Consider the following 16876-nt stretch of genomic DNA (forward strand, 5'->3'; position numbering starts at 1 on the left):
GTGTCTCAGAGGGCAGGGGTCTCAGACGCCCCCTCTGTCCTCCCTGAACCTGGAGCCCATACAGGGCTGCCCCAGCCAGGCGGTGTGCGTGGGACCCTTCCACACGAGCCCACGAGGGCTGTGGAGCGACCAGGCCTCTGTGTGGGCCCTGCTCTCTGCCCCCTCGGGCTGGCCACTGGGCGCTGGCCACTGTGGCTCTCATGGAATCCTGGGCTGCATGTGAGGCCGATCCCAAATGGACTGGTGGGCTGTGGGGGCCACCCGTGACCTGGGCTGCTCCGCCCCCCAGGGCACCCGCCAGTGGGAGGAAGACACGGGTTTGCCCCCTCACAGTCCAGCAGCCCTGTCAGAGCCATCCGCCGGGCGCGGGGCCTGAGTCTGAGGCCGCTGCCGCCTTGGGGCATGGTCAGGGCAGGAGGGGTCAGCCTTTGGGGTGTGGGGGCGCATCCCCCTCACCCGGGGGCCCCTCCGCCGGGGCTGGCAGCATGCTTCTCTCTGGGGAGTTGCCACGCTGCATGCTGAGCTCCGCAGAACCCACCTCCCCTGCAGAGCTGCGGGGGGGGGGGTGGATCCTGGCCTTCCCCATCCTTCTCCCTGGCCCCCCAGCCACCTCCCTGCCCCACCTGCCCCCACAGGCTGCCACTGCCCACGCTCTGCTGACCAGTCAGCTGGGGCAGTCCCCCACCTCAGCGTGGGGGCAGGGAGGTGGGGTTTGGTGCACAGACCACAGGGCAGCCTATCCTGGGGGCACGAGGCCGGCCAGCATAGCACCAGCTGCCTGGACCCACATCCGGTGGCCAGCTCCTGGCTGTAAGGAGGGTGGATTGCTCCCAGCTGTGGGAATGCCCACAGACTAGCAGCTCACTTAGATGAGTAATAATTAAAGAAATAAATTTTCTCCTCTGGTGTCGACGGAACTGTGACTTCAGCAAGAAAGTGCAGCCCTCCTTGTGGGGCTTGGGGGCTCCATCCCCCCTCTCCTGGCTGCAGGCCTCTCAGCACAGCCTCAGCCCCGTCGGGGTGCCCACCATCCCAGGCCTTGTGGGGAAGAGCCGTGCCCTGCCTGTCTCTCAGCTCCAGGGGCAGGGCCTTCTAGCAGGCACACCTCACTTCCCCAGAACCCTGGAGCCAAGCACTTCCTCCTGGTCTTAAGTCTGCCTGCCTGCAGGACCCAGCCCAGGGCCTACTCCCCACTTCCCCTTTCGCCCGGAAGGACGGGTCAGCCCTAAAAGCCTGCGAGGCCCTGCAGTAGGGCAGACCCCAGTCCGCCTGCCCCAGCCCCCTCGCTCAGCCTGCGCTGCGGGGCTGGCTCCCAGGTTTGTTCTGAGCCTTAGGCCCCAGGCGTAGGCTGTGGGGGGCAGTCTCTCTGCCACCAGCCTTCCACTTCGGGCCCGGGGCAGGCGGGGGATCTCTGCACCTCACCTATAACCTGTGACCTGTCGCTCCCTCTGGGTGCTGCAGGGTCACGCAGAGCTGCATATGAGAGAGGGTCTCACCGGTTGGTCAGTCTGCCCCTGCGCATCCAAGGCCCTGCCCTGCGACCTCTGCCACTCCTGGACGCCTCTTCCCCAGGGTGGCGTGTTCCAGGGCATCATGGGCGGGCAGGGGCTGTGGGAGCTGGCGGTGCTTGCCCCTCTGTGCGCTCGGACCCCAGGGCCCTCAGCTGGGGCGGTGAGCCGCTGCCTGGGTGGGAGGGGGTGGGGCGGCCTTGCTGCTCTATTTCGGGAAGACCCCTAGGAAGCGTGAGTTCTGCAGAAGGCTCAGCCCCCCTGCCCCGAGGTTGCCAGGGTTTCCAGCTGAGCGTTTCAGCGCCTCTCAAGCCAGCTACTTTATGTGCATGTTTTAACACTGCAAAGCATTTGCAAAGGTGCCTCCTCCTGTTCCTGTAAAAATTCCTACCGAGGCCCACACTGACATTTTTTTAAGAGCCACTGTGGAAAGAGGCCTGAACCTAAGCACCCACCAGAGGCCAGGCCTGGGTCTGGTCTGACAGCGGACTCTGACGACGATGTCCCTGGGGGGCAGGCGCTGCCCCAGCATCACTGGCAGCCTGGGTGGCGGCCTGGGTGACGGCCGGGAAGCCGCACTCACTGACCGCTATCAGATTGCACTGTCACCCTCGGACTAGCAGGTGGGGGCCACCACGTGCCGTCTGGACTGACCTCCGCTGCCACTGGACGATGGGTGTCCCCTGCCTGGAAACCAGAGTCCAGTACGGCCTGGAGCTGCCCCAAGACCCCTCCGTGCCGGCCCCTCAGCTCTGGGCACCCCTCTCCTTTCCATGTCGTGTCCCCCCATTCAACCATGTAATTCCGCCCCCTGGGCCTGGACCCCCGCAGGAGCGGCCTCCCTCCCAGGGGTTCCGCTGTACAGCCCTGGAGCCGCCTTCTAACCAGAGGAAACGGGGGCTCGGAGGAGCGCCCCAGCAGCGCAGTGCGGGCGCTGCCCAGAGCGCTCAGCCGGCGCGTGCCTGGGGTGGCACTGGGCGCCCTGTGGTGAGCCGGGGGAGGGCCCTCCAGGTGGCGAGGGGGCCGCCTCCAGGCCGGGCAGCTTGGGGACGTCCCTTTTTAAACCAGGAATGCTTTGTCATCGCCTCAGGTCCTTAGAATTTCTGAGTGATGTCACTTGTGCCTCCTGTGGGAAACCCGATCTGGTCTGGGGAGGGTCACGTGTGTTTTGAGGAGCTGTGGCTGTCCCGAGCAGCTCTCACCCTGCCTGCCCGCCTCGGTCCTGGGGACTGCCCGGGTATCTAAATGTCAGGCGGGAGCTGCAGGTTAGCCTGGCCGCGTGTCCACCTGTCTTCCTGTCACCACGGATCACACCGTCAACGACTCCCCTTCGGGCCACAGTCAGTGACCTCAGAGAGGCCCTGCTTGGTCTGCGTACTTGGGGTTTTGAGGAGTGTCTTGTGGGGTGCCTCCACAGTTTCCGGAGCGGGGTGCCACGTGAGGCAGGTCAGCCCACAGCCTGCTCCTCAGGCCATCCTGGTTTCCAGGCAGGGAACACCCATCTTCCGGTGGGTTTCAGCTTTTGTGGAGGATTTCAGCATTTGTGGCCATACGTTTCTTAGCTTCTATTTTACAGTGCTTTAAACAAGTCCTTCTTAGCTGCTGCAAAACCGAGTGGCATTCTGAGACCCCACTTGGGTCCCATGTCCCTGGGCTCTGCTCCAAGCAGAGGGAGGTGGCAGGGAGGCCACCTCCTGTTCCTGTGACCACCCGCTTTGAGGCAGGACCACTGGCCAGACACCAGGGTGGCCTCTGCCGGCTCCCCTTGGCTTCTTCCCTGCCCTGGCCAGGGTGGCCTGGCTGGTGAGCAGGGGGAGGGCAGAGCCCTGGGCGGTGGGCCTGGAGTGACCCAGCCCCTCCTCCCACAGGCCGCATGGACCCTGCCGGCAGCTGCAGCCGTTCCCTGGCCAGGTATGTGCCTCGGGGTTGGGGGGCTCCCCGGCCTCCTGGCCTGCTGGGGCTCACAGCTCTCTCCCTGCCCCTAGCCGGGCCGTGCAGCGCAGCCTGGCCATCGTGCGGCAGGCGCGGCAGCGGCGGCGACGGCGGAAGGAGGAGTACTGCATGTACTACAACCGCTTCGGCCGGTGCAACCGCGGCGAGCGCTGTCCCTACGTTCACGACCCTGAGAAGGTGGCCGTGTGCACCAGGTGCGCCCCCACCCCAAGGCGGGCCCGGGGCGGCGTGGGGCCAGGGCTGTCCTAGGCTCCATCCCTCAGACCCGCCCTGTGTGCACAGGTTTGTCCGGGGCACCTGCAAGAAGACGGACGGGACCTGCCCCTTCTCCCACCACGTCTCTAAGGAGAAGGTGAGCGTCCCCCCTTGCCTGGGGCTGGCGCAGCCCCAAGGCTCTGCCCCTCCACCCTGCTAGGCTCACCTGGGCCCCTCTCCCATCCCCCACACGCCCAGTGGGGGGCCCCCCCCACCAGGTGCGCCAGTGGGGGGCCAGCGGTGGGAGAGGGAGGCGCACAGCTGTGTCAGCCCCCCTGTTCGGGCAGCTGAAGTCAGGGGTCTGTGGTGGCTGCTGGTGTCCTGCCAGCCCCGAGAGGGGGTTGTGGCGGGCCCGGGGAGGTGCTGCTGCTGCTACAGCTTTTCCCCTTGAGGAACTTGGGAAGAATCAGCATTTTTCTCCCTAATAGAGCTTCGAAACTCTGTTGTGAGCAATTTGGAAATTCACGTCGAGTTTCGGGTTCATTAGCTCCGGCTTTGGAGCCAGCACAGGCTCTGAGCTGTCTGAGGAGGACGCCCCGCACCAGCGCCCTGAATTAATGTTATTGTTATTTGTGTGGACGTGCTGGGTGCAAACAAGGTTAATTGAAATGAGAATGCAGTTTCCTCTTGATAGCGGTGCTGACAGCTAGGAGGAGTTCCGTTTGGTGCAAGAGTTGGCTTTATTATCCCTTTTTATTAGCGCTAATTTGGGCCCTGTATCAAAACGCACATTAAGGGAATTGTCTGCAGCCGTGGCTCCGCCAGCCCCAGGCCGGCCGCTCCCCTCTGCGCTGCAGTTAAAAGACAATTAAAAATAAACTCTCCTCGCTAAATCACCCTTTGTTTCTCTGCTTCCTCCCTCCTTCCCTCCTCGGCTACAGTCATACCCCCCACCCCCCCAGCCCCACCACTTCCTTCCAGAAAAGTGAAGCCCCTCTGTGTCCTCTGGAGGCAGGAGAGCGCCCGGTGGGTGCAGTGGGCACCACATGGATGGGGCAGGCAGGGCTGACAGCGCAGGGAGGGGCCGGGAGAGGCGCGCAGCGTGAGACCTGCAGGGCCACAGCTGTGTGAGCTCCTGGCAGGGTTCCCCCACCCCAGGAGGCTGGCCTGCAGGCGGAGGTGGGCTGCCCACCTGTGTCCCCCGCCAGGTCTCCCCTGGGCCGGCCTGCCCCCTGCCAGGCCCCTATGGTGCCCGCCCCTGGTCAGTGCCAGCAGAGCCCCCACAAGGGTTGCTCCAGCTCACGGACCCTGCCAGGTGCCCACCTGTCGGGCAGCTGGAAAGCCTGCTGGATGTCAGGCCCTGTAGGCCGTCACCCCGCTGGAGCATCCGCACGCTGCCTCCCTCTTCCCCTGCCCTGCTCTTCTGGGTGCCGGCCCCCTCCAGGCCCCCACAGCCCCGCAGCCCAGAGCAGGCAGGCTCGGGGCAGGTGGCGGACTTGGGGACAGCACATCTGGGCCTGAGCCATCCCGCTGGCTGGGTCACCATCTCTGTCCTCATGTGACCGCAAGCCTGGGCGGCCTTGCCCCCGGGGAGGCTGGGAGTCCCACGTTGGGATGGGCTCACGCCCGGTGGTGGAGCCCTAGGTGGGCCCTGCCTGAGGCGGGGCACGGAGGGCGGCCGGGGTGCTGCCCTGGGCCTCACTGCCTCCGCCCTGCAGATGCCGGTCTGCTCCTACTTCCTGAAGGGCGTCTGCAGCAACAGCAACTGCCCCTACAGCCACGTGTACGTGTCCCGCAAGGCGGAGGTCTGCACCGACTTCCTCAGAGGCTACTGTCCTCTGGGCGCCAAGGTAAGGGGCCTGGGGTGGGGGGCGCTGGGGGCCAGGCCCACCCTGCCTTGGGGGCCTGTCCTCCCCACCTGCTTCAGCCCCGCTGCTCCGGGGAAGACCCCACCCACCCTGGGCAGCAGGCCCCGTGCCCAAGGGGGAGCCTCCTCACCAGCCCAGGGGCCTCAGCACGCCTCGCTGCCTCCTCGTCCACAGGCCACGGGTGCTCGTGAGTGACCACCCTGCCTCGGGGCCTGTGGCTGCCCTGGGGGTGCAGGCCGGGCCCTGAGCCCGGGGAGTGCGCGTCTCTGCAGGCCAGCTCTCCGTCCCGGCCGGGCTTCGCCCTGTGGGGAGCACGGCGGGAGCACCGCTGCTCCCCTGCTGGCCCCGAGGAGGCCCCTCCTGCAGAGGTGGGGCCCGGCTGGCGGCTCCAGAGCAGCCCAGGGGGGTGGGGCGGGGGCGCAGGACCCCCACGGAGACTGTGGGTGATTATTGTAAAAGATTCCAATGTAAATGAAAATATCAAGGCGATATTTAAGTTCTGCTTCTATTAGTGGAAGTGCTTACTGCGTGCGTTTCGGCGTGTGGGCGCTGCGTGGCTGCCACATGATGGATAGCGGCTTGTAATTATAGATGGGAAAAGCGCTGAGCAGGCCGGATCCAGCGGGGGTGGAGGCAGCAGCCTGGGCTGGCGAGGGTTAATTTTATTCTCTAAATAATATAAAAAGTGCTGAGTCGTCACCTTGCTCCTGAAGTGGAAGTCCTCAGATGGGCCCCAGAGAGTTTATAATATTCCACTGAATCAAGTGGAATTGTTAACCTTGCTTCATAAAGTGCTGGCTTGTTAAAGACACGCGTCCCCTTTTCTTGTGAATAATTTAAGCTGGAATAGATCCCTGTCCTTCATCTTAAGGGGCCACACTCTACTCCTGGGTCTGGGGCTCAATGGCTCCTCAGTTTGTCCCTCCGGACTCTCAGACACTCGGGGACACGGCCAGCCTTCTGTGAGCCGCCTGATGTCCCAGCGACTGCCTCACGCTTGCTCTGCCACTCCTCGCGCTGCTGCCGAGTCCGCGCGTGTGTCGAGGAGACACCGAGGGCGGTGTTACAGCGCTGCTGCTTGGTCTTCCAGATGAGCGCCCAGCACGGAGCACCGGCCCCTGCGTCACCAGTGCTGCCCTCCGCCCCGGCCTGCCCACTCAGGTGTCTGTGGCACTGTGGGCCAAGGACTCCTCCCAGACCCATGCTGCCCACACAGTCCCCAGGGCGCTTTCTGGCTGGAGATCCACCCCTGCCTTGGCCTGGAGCACCGCACCTCCAGGCCCCCTGGCTCCATCCTTGGTTTGAAACTCGCGGTCTGGGTGCGCGCTGCAGCTAGGGGTCACCTCTCCAGGCCCTCCTGGAGCAGAGCAGACCTGAGCGTGGGTATCATCCACTGGTGCCTCTGTAGCGACAGTGACTCCCCCACCCTCGTGGTCCCTGGCCGGCTCTCCACAACTTCCTTATCTCTCTGTCCCCCGCGTGTGTAAGTGGCCCACCCCCGCCACCTCCTGCCCTGCAGAAGCTCCTTGTCCTCTGGATGTCTTCCTTTGAAATCACAGACAGTGTCTCCGTGTCAGTTCAGTTCAGTTGCTGAATTGGGTCTGACTCTCTGTGACCCCGTGGAATGCAGCACGCCAGGCTTCCCTGTCCATCACCAACTCCTGGAGTTTACTCAAACTCATGTCCATCAAGTCGGTGATAACATCCAACCGTCTCATCCTCTGTCGTTCCCTTCTCCCCCTGCCTTCAATTCTTCCCAGCATCAGTCTTTTCTAATCTTAACAGCTTTACTGAGAGAGAATTCACATCCCATACAAATCACCCATTTAAGTGCACAGTACTGTGGGTTTTGTGTATTACATTTTTAATTTTAGCAGAATTTGCCATTTTTAAGTGTACAGTTCAGTGGTGTTAATTACATTGACAATATTATACAATCACCACTATCTGTTTCCAAAACTTTTTCATCACCCCAAACAGAATCTCTAAACGCATGGCAATGACTCCCTGTTCCCCCGTCTCTCCACCTCCTGGCAACCACAAATCAACATTTTGTCTCCATGACTGTGCCTATTCTAGGTATTTAACATAGGTGGAATCTTAGAGTATTTGCCCAAATCTTTTTTGTATCAGTTGAGATGATCATGTGGGTTTTTTCCCCTTCATTCTATTAAGATGGTCAATCAGACATACTGACCACAAGTATATTGATTGATTTTTGGATGTTGAACCATCTTTGCATTCTGAGAATAAATCCCACTGGATCATAGTATATAATCTTTTTAATACGCCACTAGTCTAGTTTTGTAGTATTTTGTTGAGGATTTTGACATCTGTATTCATAATAATGTCAATCTATAATTTCCTTTTCTTATAGTATCTCTGTATGCTTTTGGAATCAAGGTAAGGCTAGCCTTGTAGATTGTTTTGGCTGTGTGTGAGATTTGTTTGTGTTCGGAAGTATTCTCTCATCTTCTGTGTTTTTGGAGGAATTTGAAAAGAACAGGTATTAATTCTTTACATGTTTAGTATGATTCACCTGTTGAAACCATCTAGTCTTGGGCTTTTCTTGGTTGGGAGGTTTTATGATTACCTGATTCAATCTCTGTACTATACAGTTGACCCTTGAATACCACCACACCCCCAACACAGTATAAAATCTGCCTGTAACTTTATAGTCAGCCCACCACATGCACTGTCCCCATGCCAGCAGCTCTTGGTATGGAATCAGTTCCTGCTGAAACCTGGACTCTTGGCTGTCCCACGAGTCTGGGTGTTATTTAGACAGCCCCAGGTTGCTGCTGTTCAGTCGCTCAGTTGTGTCTGACTTTGCGGCCCCATGGACTACAGCACACTGGGCATCCCTGTCCATCACTGTCTCCTGGAGCTTGCTCAGATTGATGTGCATTGAGTCAGTGATGCCATCCAACCAACTCATCCTCTGTCATCCTCTTCTCCTCCTGCCTTCAGTCTTTCCCAGCATCAGGGCCTTTTCCAAGGAGTTGGCTCTTGGCATCAGGTGGATGGATAAGTACTGGAGCTTCAGCTTCAACGTGAGTCCTTCCAATGAATATTCAGGGTTGATTTCCTTTAGTATTGATTGGTTTGATGGCCCTGCAGTCCAAGGGACTCTCAAGAGTCTTTTCCAGCACCACAGTTCAAAAGCATAAGTTCTTCAGTGCTCAGCCTTGTGGTCCAGCTCTCACATCCATACATGACTCCTGGAAAAAACCACAGCTTTGACTACAGGGACCTTTGTCAGTTGTTTGAGCTTTGGGATAAGTCATAACAAGGAAGCAGATTCCTTCACTTTTTTCTTCCTTGTGGCTATTTTAACTATTCTTGCCCATTTATCCTTCCGGAAATGTATTTTAAATTCCAGGTAAGGTTTTTAGAGATGGAATTTGGATTCGGGTTGTCTTGAACCTGTGCCTTAGTTTGGTGAGAACTGGTCTCACCGGTCTCTACAGTCAGTCTCCTGTGTATGATCAAGGCGCTGTCTCTCGTGACACAGACTCTCCTTTGACGTTTGATAAAATTCTTGCTTGTCTTACCTCTGTTAAGTTTATTTCTGTCACATTTATTATTATTATTATAAAGAGCTTGTTTTTAAATGTTATTTTCTCACTGTTCATTGGTTACGGACATATGATTTTTAATATTGATTTTGTTTCCATCAGTCTTGCTAAATTATATTAATAATTGTAGTAATTTATCCATGGGACTTAGTCTTTTGGGTTTTTCTACATAAACAATCATATCTTTTCCAAATAATGACTGTGTTTTCTTCCTTTTGAGTTTAAATGCCTTTTCTTTTTCTGCCCTGCCTATAAGCCCAGTGAGATAGTAACTCACGGCTGTGGGCCTCCAGCTGCACCCCTTGGTGAGTGATGATGATGGTTTCTAGAAGGTTCTATATCAAGCTAAGAAAGCTCCCTTTTATCGCTAATTTGCTAAACTTTGAGTTGATGCTGAATTTTATGAAGCTCTTCTTTCTTGCCTCTCAAGATGATCATGTGATTCCTTTCTCTTAGGTTGCTAATGTGCTTATTTCGATTCCCTGATTTTCTAACGTTAAACTAACCTTGCATTCCTGAGATAACCTCAGCTTGGTCCTGACATGGCCTTTTTACACATTTCAGGACTCAGTTTATTTATGATTTGCATAGAACTTGTGGATTGTTGTTCATGCAGTTGGCCTGAAGGTTGTTTGATCATCTTGCTGTGATCAGGCTCCAGTTTTAAGACCCCTTCGGCTGAGTAGACTGAGCTGAGTGGTCTCTGCTGTCCTCTTTTGTGGGCCGGTTCATGGGAAGTTGGTGGTGCATTCTTGAATATCTGGTAGAACCACCGTGAAACCCTGGGCTGGCACTTGCCTTATTTTTTTAACTACTGATTCAAATTCCTTTATGGTCATAGGAATATTCATTCAGATTTAATGTCAGTTTTTGGCAGTTTTTCTAGAATTTGTAGATTTTGTCTGTGTTTTCAAATTTATTGGCATAAAATTTGTTCATTGTATCACCTTCTGCAGCACCAGAAGTTAACGACACTTTTGTCATTCCTAATATAGTTTATATGTTCCTTTTCTCTCTGTGTCCTTCTGTCTGCTTTCTTTTATTTATTTTTCTGTTTTGCCCTAACTTGAGGTGTTTCCTCTTTGCTAACGTAAGACTCTGAGGCTGAGGGCTTTGCTCCAAGCACTCCTTTAGCTCTAGTCCATCAACTTTGATGGGTTGTTTTAGTGTTGTCATTTAAATATCACCTAATTTCTGTTGCTTCTTGACTGACTGACGCATTATTTAGCAGTGACTTTCTTTATTTCCGGGCTTCCCTAGTGGTTCAGATGGTAAAGCGTCTGCCTGCAATGCAGGAGACCTGGGTTCCATCCCTGGGTCGGGAGGATCCCCTGGAGAAGGAAATGGCAACCCACTCCAGTATTCTTGCCTGGGGAATTCCATGAACAGAAGAGCCTGGCAGTCTATAATCCCAGGAATTTTCCTTATTTCCAGCTCTACGGGGCGCATGGGGCAGGGGCAGGGGTGCTGGGTTTGCTTTTTCCTCAGTAACCTTGCTCTAAGGATGGCAGGGGGCCTCTGAGGTCTGAGACCAGCCCTGCACCCACCACATCTCTGTGTAGACTTTCCTCCATCATTGCACCTGCTCAGTAGTTCTTGGATGATTTCAGAAAGTTCTTTACGTTTAAGCCTAGATTTCGGTTGTTCTGGGAGGACAGTCAGTTCAGACCAGCCATCTCTAGTCCCACAGTCAACCGGATGTGAACCGCATGTGGGATTCCACAGTTTCTAGTGCCGCCAGAAGAAAGTGAGACAGAAACAGCTGGAATGAGTTTATGTGACCCAGTAGCTCACAGATGTCATTGTGCAGTCAGGGAGGAAACCAAGGTGCTGCCTTTTACTGGGTCCCTCTGTGCTGGGTCCCGCCTCCCGTGTGTCGCTCCTGTTGAGCCACTGGGCTGAGGGCCACCACAGGACGGCACAGAGAGCACCCTCCAGCCACCTCTCTGCACCCAGCCCAGCGTGGGCTCTTCGCCCAGAGGGCCTGCCCATCCCTCTGCCTGCTCAGACTCCCCTCGTTCCCCAGGAGGCCCCGCTGCAGCATGTGCCACCGAGGGGACCACTGGGATTCAGTGCAGAGGGCCCTTGGCTCCAGGGCTGGGGGAACAGGTGTTGGGGAGCAGGGCTGGGTCTGCCCAGCACAGGGAGGGGTAGCCATCTGGGTGCAGGGGTGCTAACTGCCTGTCTTAACACCAGCCCCAGGCACCAGTGTGAAGGGCCTCTGGTTCCTGCATGGCAGCCGAGGGCCAGGTGTGGGGACGGGAATGGGCACAGTCTCCGTGGGGTCCTCGGCCGGCTTTTGGGTGCTGGGAGCCAGGCCGACGTCTGGGGCTCAGAGGACATGTGCCCAGTGTGGGTGACGGGTCCAGAAGGAAGTGGTCTTGAGGCTGTTGCCATGACACTTCCAGTGGCTGTGCCAGGGGGCACCATCGAGCTGCTCAGGCACCAGGGCTGGTTTTAAACTTGACTCTGGGTGTTCTTGCCTGGAGATCCCATGGACAGAGGAGCCTGGTGGGCTACAGTTCATGGGGTCACACAGTCAGACACGATGGAGCGCCTGAGTGCACACAGCGTGGTTTTGGGTGGGTTTGGGTTCTACTTGCAGAGGTTTCCATCTGGGTCTCTTTCAGGCATGTCACCTGTCACCTGGTCAGCATGAAGGTGGCTTCCTCCTCCTGGGTGGTGCCCACTGAGCCCGCTGTTAGGGGTGGGAGAATAGGCCCCCTCCTCTAGGAGGACCGGGCAAGAAGCAGGCACACGGCAGGGCTTCAGTTCCCACCGTGGGGGCAGGGGGGCTATGGAGAGGCAGGCCTTGGGTCCAGGCTCTATGCTCCCTGTGGGCCTGGTGGGCAGAGCTGAGGCCACCTGTTTCCCTGACCTGCCTGACGGTGCACCCCCCGTGGGGTGCCCCCCACCCTGGTCCTCCGCCAGGACAGGTGGGCTGCTGTCAGGAGAAGGAGGTAGCGCCCTGGGAATCCCCACCCAGCCTCAGTCCAGGCCCAGGGCCAGGCTGGGTGGTGCTGGTACAACCAGGGCAGTGCCCTTGACCCTCAGACTGACCGTGCCCTGGGGCCTCTCCGGCCTGAGGACCTCAGCCCCCCAACAGGAACGCTTCAGCTCGAGCCCCCCTGGGCGGAGCAGGCGGGGCCCCCACGCGTGCCAAGGCCTCCACCGGCTCGCCCAGCTGCGCCCCTTCTCCCGCAGTGCAAGAAGAAGCACACGCTACTGTGCCCCGACTTCTCCCGCCGGGGCGTGTGCCCCCGCGGCGCCCAGTGCCAGCTGCTCCACCGCCGCCCGAGGCGCCCGGGCCGGCGGGCAGCCACCCCCACGGCCCCGGAGCCCAGCAGCACGCCCCCCAGGAGCAGGGCTTCCACCAGCCACGGGCCCAGGTGACGGGGACGTTGGTGTGGCATGTGTAAGCTCGGGGTGGGGGCGGGAGGGAGCCCTGCACCCCCGCCAGCTCTGGGGGCTTCATGCCCCCAAAGAAGCCTCTGTCAAAGACGGGGAAGTGACCTCCAGAGGTGCCCCACCCCCGGTCCTCAGGCTGGACAAGCCGAGAGCATCCTTGACCCACCCCACTCTCCGGGGCAGGGGAGGTCCTGGGCGATGCTTGTGGCTGGGCCTCACGGTGTGCTCCCCTGCCTGCACGTGTGGGAGCCCGTGTGGACAGGGAAGGCTCCAGGAGGCGAGGACAGCGTCAGCATGCAGCCGCTGGAGGCCCTGAAGTGTCACCAGCCTGTCCTTGGGCCCACAGGCCTGCCTTGAACCTGCGTGGCAATGCCTGATAGCGGCTGGGCGGGAGTGGGTGGGGAGGGACGGGCGGTGTGCAGGTGGTGGACCAGCACCCTCTGGACCCCGCCTGCCCCACGCCGCCCCCCTGACACCCAGCTCCTTTCCCGTTCCTGCAGGAAGCCCTCGGCCACCCTGCGCCCTGCCAGACGGATGTCCAGTCCCCCCAGCTCCATGGCTGCTGGCTCGATCTCGCCCCCCTCCTCCCCGCGGGTGTTAGCTGTAGCCTCCCCCTCCTCCTCTCCCTCCTCCTCCTCTCCCTCCTCCTCCTCCTCTCCCTCCTCCTCCCCCTCCCGCTCCTCCCCCTGCCCCCCCTCGGCTTCCCTGTCCTTGGAGCCAGAGGAGCTGTCTCTGCAGGCGGCCTCGGTCTCGGTGGGAGCGGGCTCCAGCGGCCTCTCCAAGCTGCCCTCCTTCATCGCCCTGCAGTCCTCGCCCAGTCCTGGAGGCCAGCTCACGGCCCGGGCTCCCAGGAGCGCCCCCTCCAAGGACTCAGGTAGGCAGCCCACCTCTGGCCGCGCGCACCTCAGGCCTGTGGGTCAGCCTGGGGGGCCTGCTGGTCCTGGGGAGCCAGCAGCATGGTCTCTGGCATGGTAGGTGCGTGCCTGCGGGCCCACAGGGCGGGCGTAAGGTGCAGGCACAGAGCGCCACTCACAGACTGCCCAGCCGAGGGCTGATTTAATTAGAAAGCACCCATTTCTGTTAATTTGTTCTGGAAGATCACCGCACACTCCTGGAGAGAACAGATGTTTCCTCTCCCCCGATGAACATTTGGGGCTTGGTAAATGGCTCCACTCAGCCTTGTTTAGGAGAGAAAAGAGGATTTTATGGCTGCAAACGACCCTTTCTGTAAACATTTTACAGCTCTCTGCGCGTTTGAGTGACGATAAACCCCACGCAGCTCGGCGGGCTGCAAATTTGCGACCATACGGCTATCATTTTATTGTCATATTTCACGGTCGTAATGTTAATGTGAGATGCTTGCTGCAGCCTCCTCTCCCAGCTCTGCTGAGCGAGCTTACACGCCGCCTGCTCAGCCCCCAAGCCAGGGGCACCGAGCTGCGGCCAGGCCCTCCGTGGCCAGGATGCCCTGAGGGCGGGAGGAAGGAGCAGATAGCCCCAAGCCACCAGCGTTTTAATTTTCGTTTTTTAATTACGTCGGGGAACCCTGCAACCTAGAATCAGAGGCAGCAAGCAGGGTTGCGGGCCAGGTGACTGTCAACCTCCACGGCTGGGGCCCAGTGGCCGTCCTTCCCTGCCCAGGCCTTGCCGGCTTCCTGGGGGCCTGAGGGGCAGGCTGAGGGGCCCGGGGCTCTGGCTGGCTGAGCAGGTGACTGGGGTCCTTGGCCCTGCAGTGGGGTCCTAGGAGGAGACGCGAGCTTGCAGGGGGCACGCGGACAATGCTGGCCTGTGGGCAGCTGGTTTGCCAGCCTGTGAGGTCACCAGGAGTGTCCTCGGTGGGGAGAGGCACCGGGGTGCCCAGTGGGCGTGGGGCCAAGGGCGGCAGCCTGCTCGGTCCTGGGAAGCCTCTCCCACTCTAGCCCTGCAGCCCCGGCCGGTCTGCGGGGCCCTGGCCCCCAGCAGCTGCTCACACACACCCTGGCTTTCTGTGTGGAAGGCGCTGTCTGGCAGCGCCAGACACCCGTCCAGGTGTGAGCCTGAGCTGTGTGTGCAGGCCGCCGGCTCCCAGTGCTCACAGCTCAGCTGCAGGCTGCTGAGCTCCTGCGGGGCCGCCCCCTGCCCAGGGCCAGGCCTGGGCCTGCTCCATGCGGGACCCTGGGCCAGGCAGTGGGTGGTGTCCCAGCCCCCTTCCAGTTTCCAGCGAGCCCTGACCCAGAGGCCTTGAGGGGGCCCTCCTATGCCTGACCTTTGGCCTTCTTGGAACAGGGAAGTCGCTGCACATCAAGCCGCGTCTGTGAGGGCCCAGGGGGCCAGCCCGCGCCTACCTCAGCCCTGTCCCAAGAGGAAGGAGGCTCCGTCTGCCACCGCCCCAGACGAGGGGCCGCCTGCCACGGAGTGCCCCCGGAGGCGGCAGGGCAGTCCCCTTGCCTGCCTGGCTCTCAGCCCTGTGTGACCAGTGCCCATGCCTGGCCCCCCTCAGGCTGGGCCCCACCACCTCCCCACCCCTGGGCCTTCAGCCTTGCCCCAGGGGGTGCCCGGCAGGGCTCCCCCGTGCGATGCCTGCCCTGTCCTCCCGCAGGCCTCCTGCTGCAGGAGAGACTGCTGGGTGGGCCTCCCTGGCGGGTACTTTGTGTTCAGCAATAAAGGTTCTGTCCTGTGTTTGCTTGGCTGTCCCGACCGTTGCCGCTGCTGCCTTGCCTGCTGAGCACAGTGCAGGTGGACGCACAGGGCCTAGGGGTCCCAGAGCCTCCCCCAGGTGCGACTCCAGGGGGCCTGGAGGCCTGAGGTGGAGGGAAAGGTGAGGGGTATGCCCCAGAGCCTCCTCCAGCCCCCGCCGCCCACCTGGCCCGGCCTCTGGGCGGGTACGTGGGCCCTTCGCCTGCCGCCCCGGGTGGCTCAGGGCTGAGGCTGCCTGTCCCCCATGGCCAGGCCAGTGTGCTTTGCGGTTGGGAGAGGCCCAGGCAGGCCCTGGGGACTGGAGGTGCCAGGCTGGGGCCAGAGGGCCTCCCCCAAGCAGAACTCTCCTCCAGAGCCCCTGCCCCGGGGCCTCGGGAGAGCAGCTGGGCCAGAGTAGGGCAGAGGGCACAGCTCATCGCCCCCTGAGCTGTCTCCAGTCCCAGGGCACCTGGGCGAGCTGGCTGAGAGTGATGGCCTCAGCCCGGGGCCCTGACAGGATGCAGCCCCGGCTGGTAGCCCCCCACTGCCAAGGCCTGGAGCAGAGCCAGGCCGCTCAGGATATCTGCCCCTCACCCCCAGGCAAGTAGGGTGTGCTCCCCTCGAGCACCTGCCCACAGCCTCGCTCCTGGGGTACCCCTGCCCCCGCCTGCCTCCATCCCCGTCAGTCAGTCGGCTGCCGCCCGGGATCTGCACCACAAACCACCCCGTAGGTGGGGCGCCTTTGGGCTCCCCTGCCCGCAGCCCCACACGCCTTCTGCAGTTGACCGCAGGGGAGTCAGCTGCATGGCCGCTCGTCGTCCTGCTACTGCTTCTGGCCCTGGTGGGAAGAGCGCTGTCCTGTACTGGCTGACGGGGGCAGTGCGGGCCTCTGTGCACACTGCCTCCTCGAGGGTCCCACTGACCAGAGGAGGCCCCTGGGCCCTCCCCGGCTCAGGGGGGACGGACACTGCCCCCCCCCAGGCCGAGACGAGGTCCCACAGATGACGAGAGCCAGGCGGGGGGACCGTGGTGAGGAGCCCGCCTGGCGTCAGCGCGCAGGGGCCCGCTGTCCAACAGAGCAGGGCTCCCGTCGTCCTGCGCTGATCGCTGGCACCACCGCCCGGGGCCCCGAGCCCTGTCTCTGGGGCCTGACCTGTGCTAGTTCAGCAGGCTGGCGGAGACCGAGCTCAGACCTGACTGCGAAGAATGGGCCCCCAGCCCAGCAGGAAGCTGAGGGGCCCCCTGTGGGCCCGCTTGCTTCCTCCAGCTGGCCCCGTGGGATTCGGTGCAGGCCTCAGTCACAGCCCTGGAGGAGCCGTGTGGGTTGGGGTGGGGGAGGCCGAGGCCCCTGGGCTGAGTGCTGACAGTGAGGAGCCCGCAGAGCTGGGGCAGCAACCTGCCCGGCCGGGCGCCCTGGGCCGAGGCTGAGCCCCCTGCTCGGCTCCTCCTCCTGGGCAAGGCTGGCAGGAGGAGCAGGCACCAGGGCGCAGCCTGGAGGCCACCGAGGCCTCCCCCACCTCCTCCATATGCTGCCCTTGACTCCCACAGTTGGCTCCACCACAGAGGGGCAGAGGAACCTCTGATGATGGGAGGACCGAGGTTCAATTCTCCCTCCCCTGCCTGGACAGACGGGAGACTGATGGAGAATCAGGTGTTTGTCCTTCCCATCCAGTTGACCTCCCTACGCTTCCCTCCACAGTAGCGGAGGGGA

General features: G+C 60.6%; 1 protein-coding gene across 2 annotated transcripts in view; it reads left to right on the forward strand.

The window, feature by feature from the left end:
• ZC3H3 (zinc finger CCCH-type containing 3) overlaps positions 1 to 14948 on the forward strand; it is a 61805-nt gene extending 46857 nt beyond the window's left edge. Inside the window, exons 6-12 of one of the 2 annotated variants that reach the window (XM_061123060.1) lie at positions 3377 to 3419; positions 3494 to 3655; positions 3744 to 3813; positions 5375 to 5506; positions 12307 to 12491; positions 13011 to 13384; positions 14776 to 14948. In XM_061123060.1, coding sequence (XP_060979043.1) covers positions 3377 to 3419; positions 3494 to 3655; positions 3744 to 3813; positions 5375 to 5506; positions 12307 to 12491; positions 13011 to 13384; positions 14776 to 14807 — 998 coding nt within the window. In that variant the 3' untranslated portion in view covers positions 14808 to 14948. Of the gene's footprint in view, positions 1 to 3376; positions 3420 to 3493; positions 3656 to 3743; positions 3814 to 5374; positions 5507 to 5698; positions 5740 to 12306; positions 12492 to 13010; positions 13385 to 14775 lie in introns of those variants that run through there. The other variant, XM_061123061.1, reaches the window with a different exon arrangement.
• Positions 14949 to 16876: the final 1928 nt, after the last annotated feature.

Source organism: Dama dama, chromosome 21 (assembly GCF_033118175.1).
Source record: "Dama dama isolate Ldn47 chromosome 21, ASM3311817v1, whole genome shotgun sequence".
NCBI classification, from domain to species: Eukaryota; Metazoa; Chordata; class Mammalia; order Artiodactyla; family Cervidae; genus Dama; species Dama dama.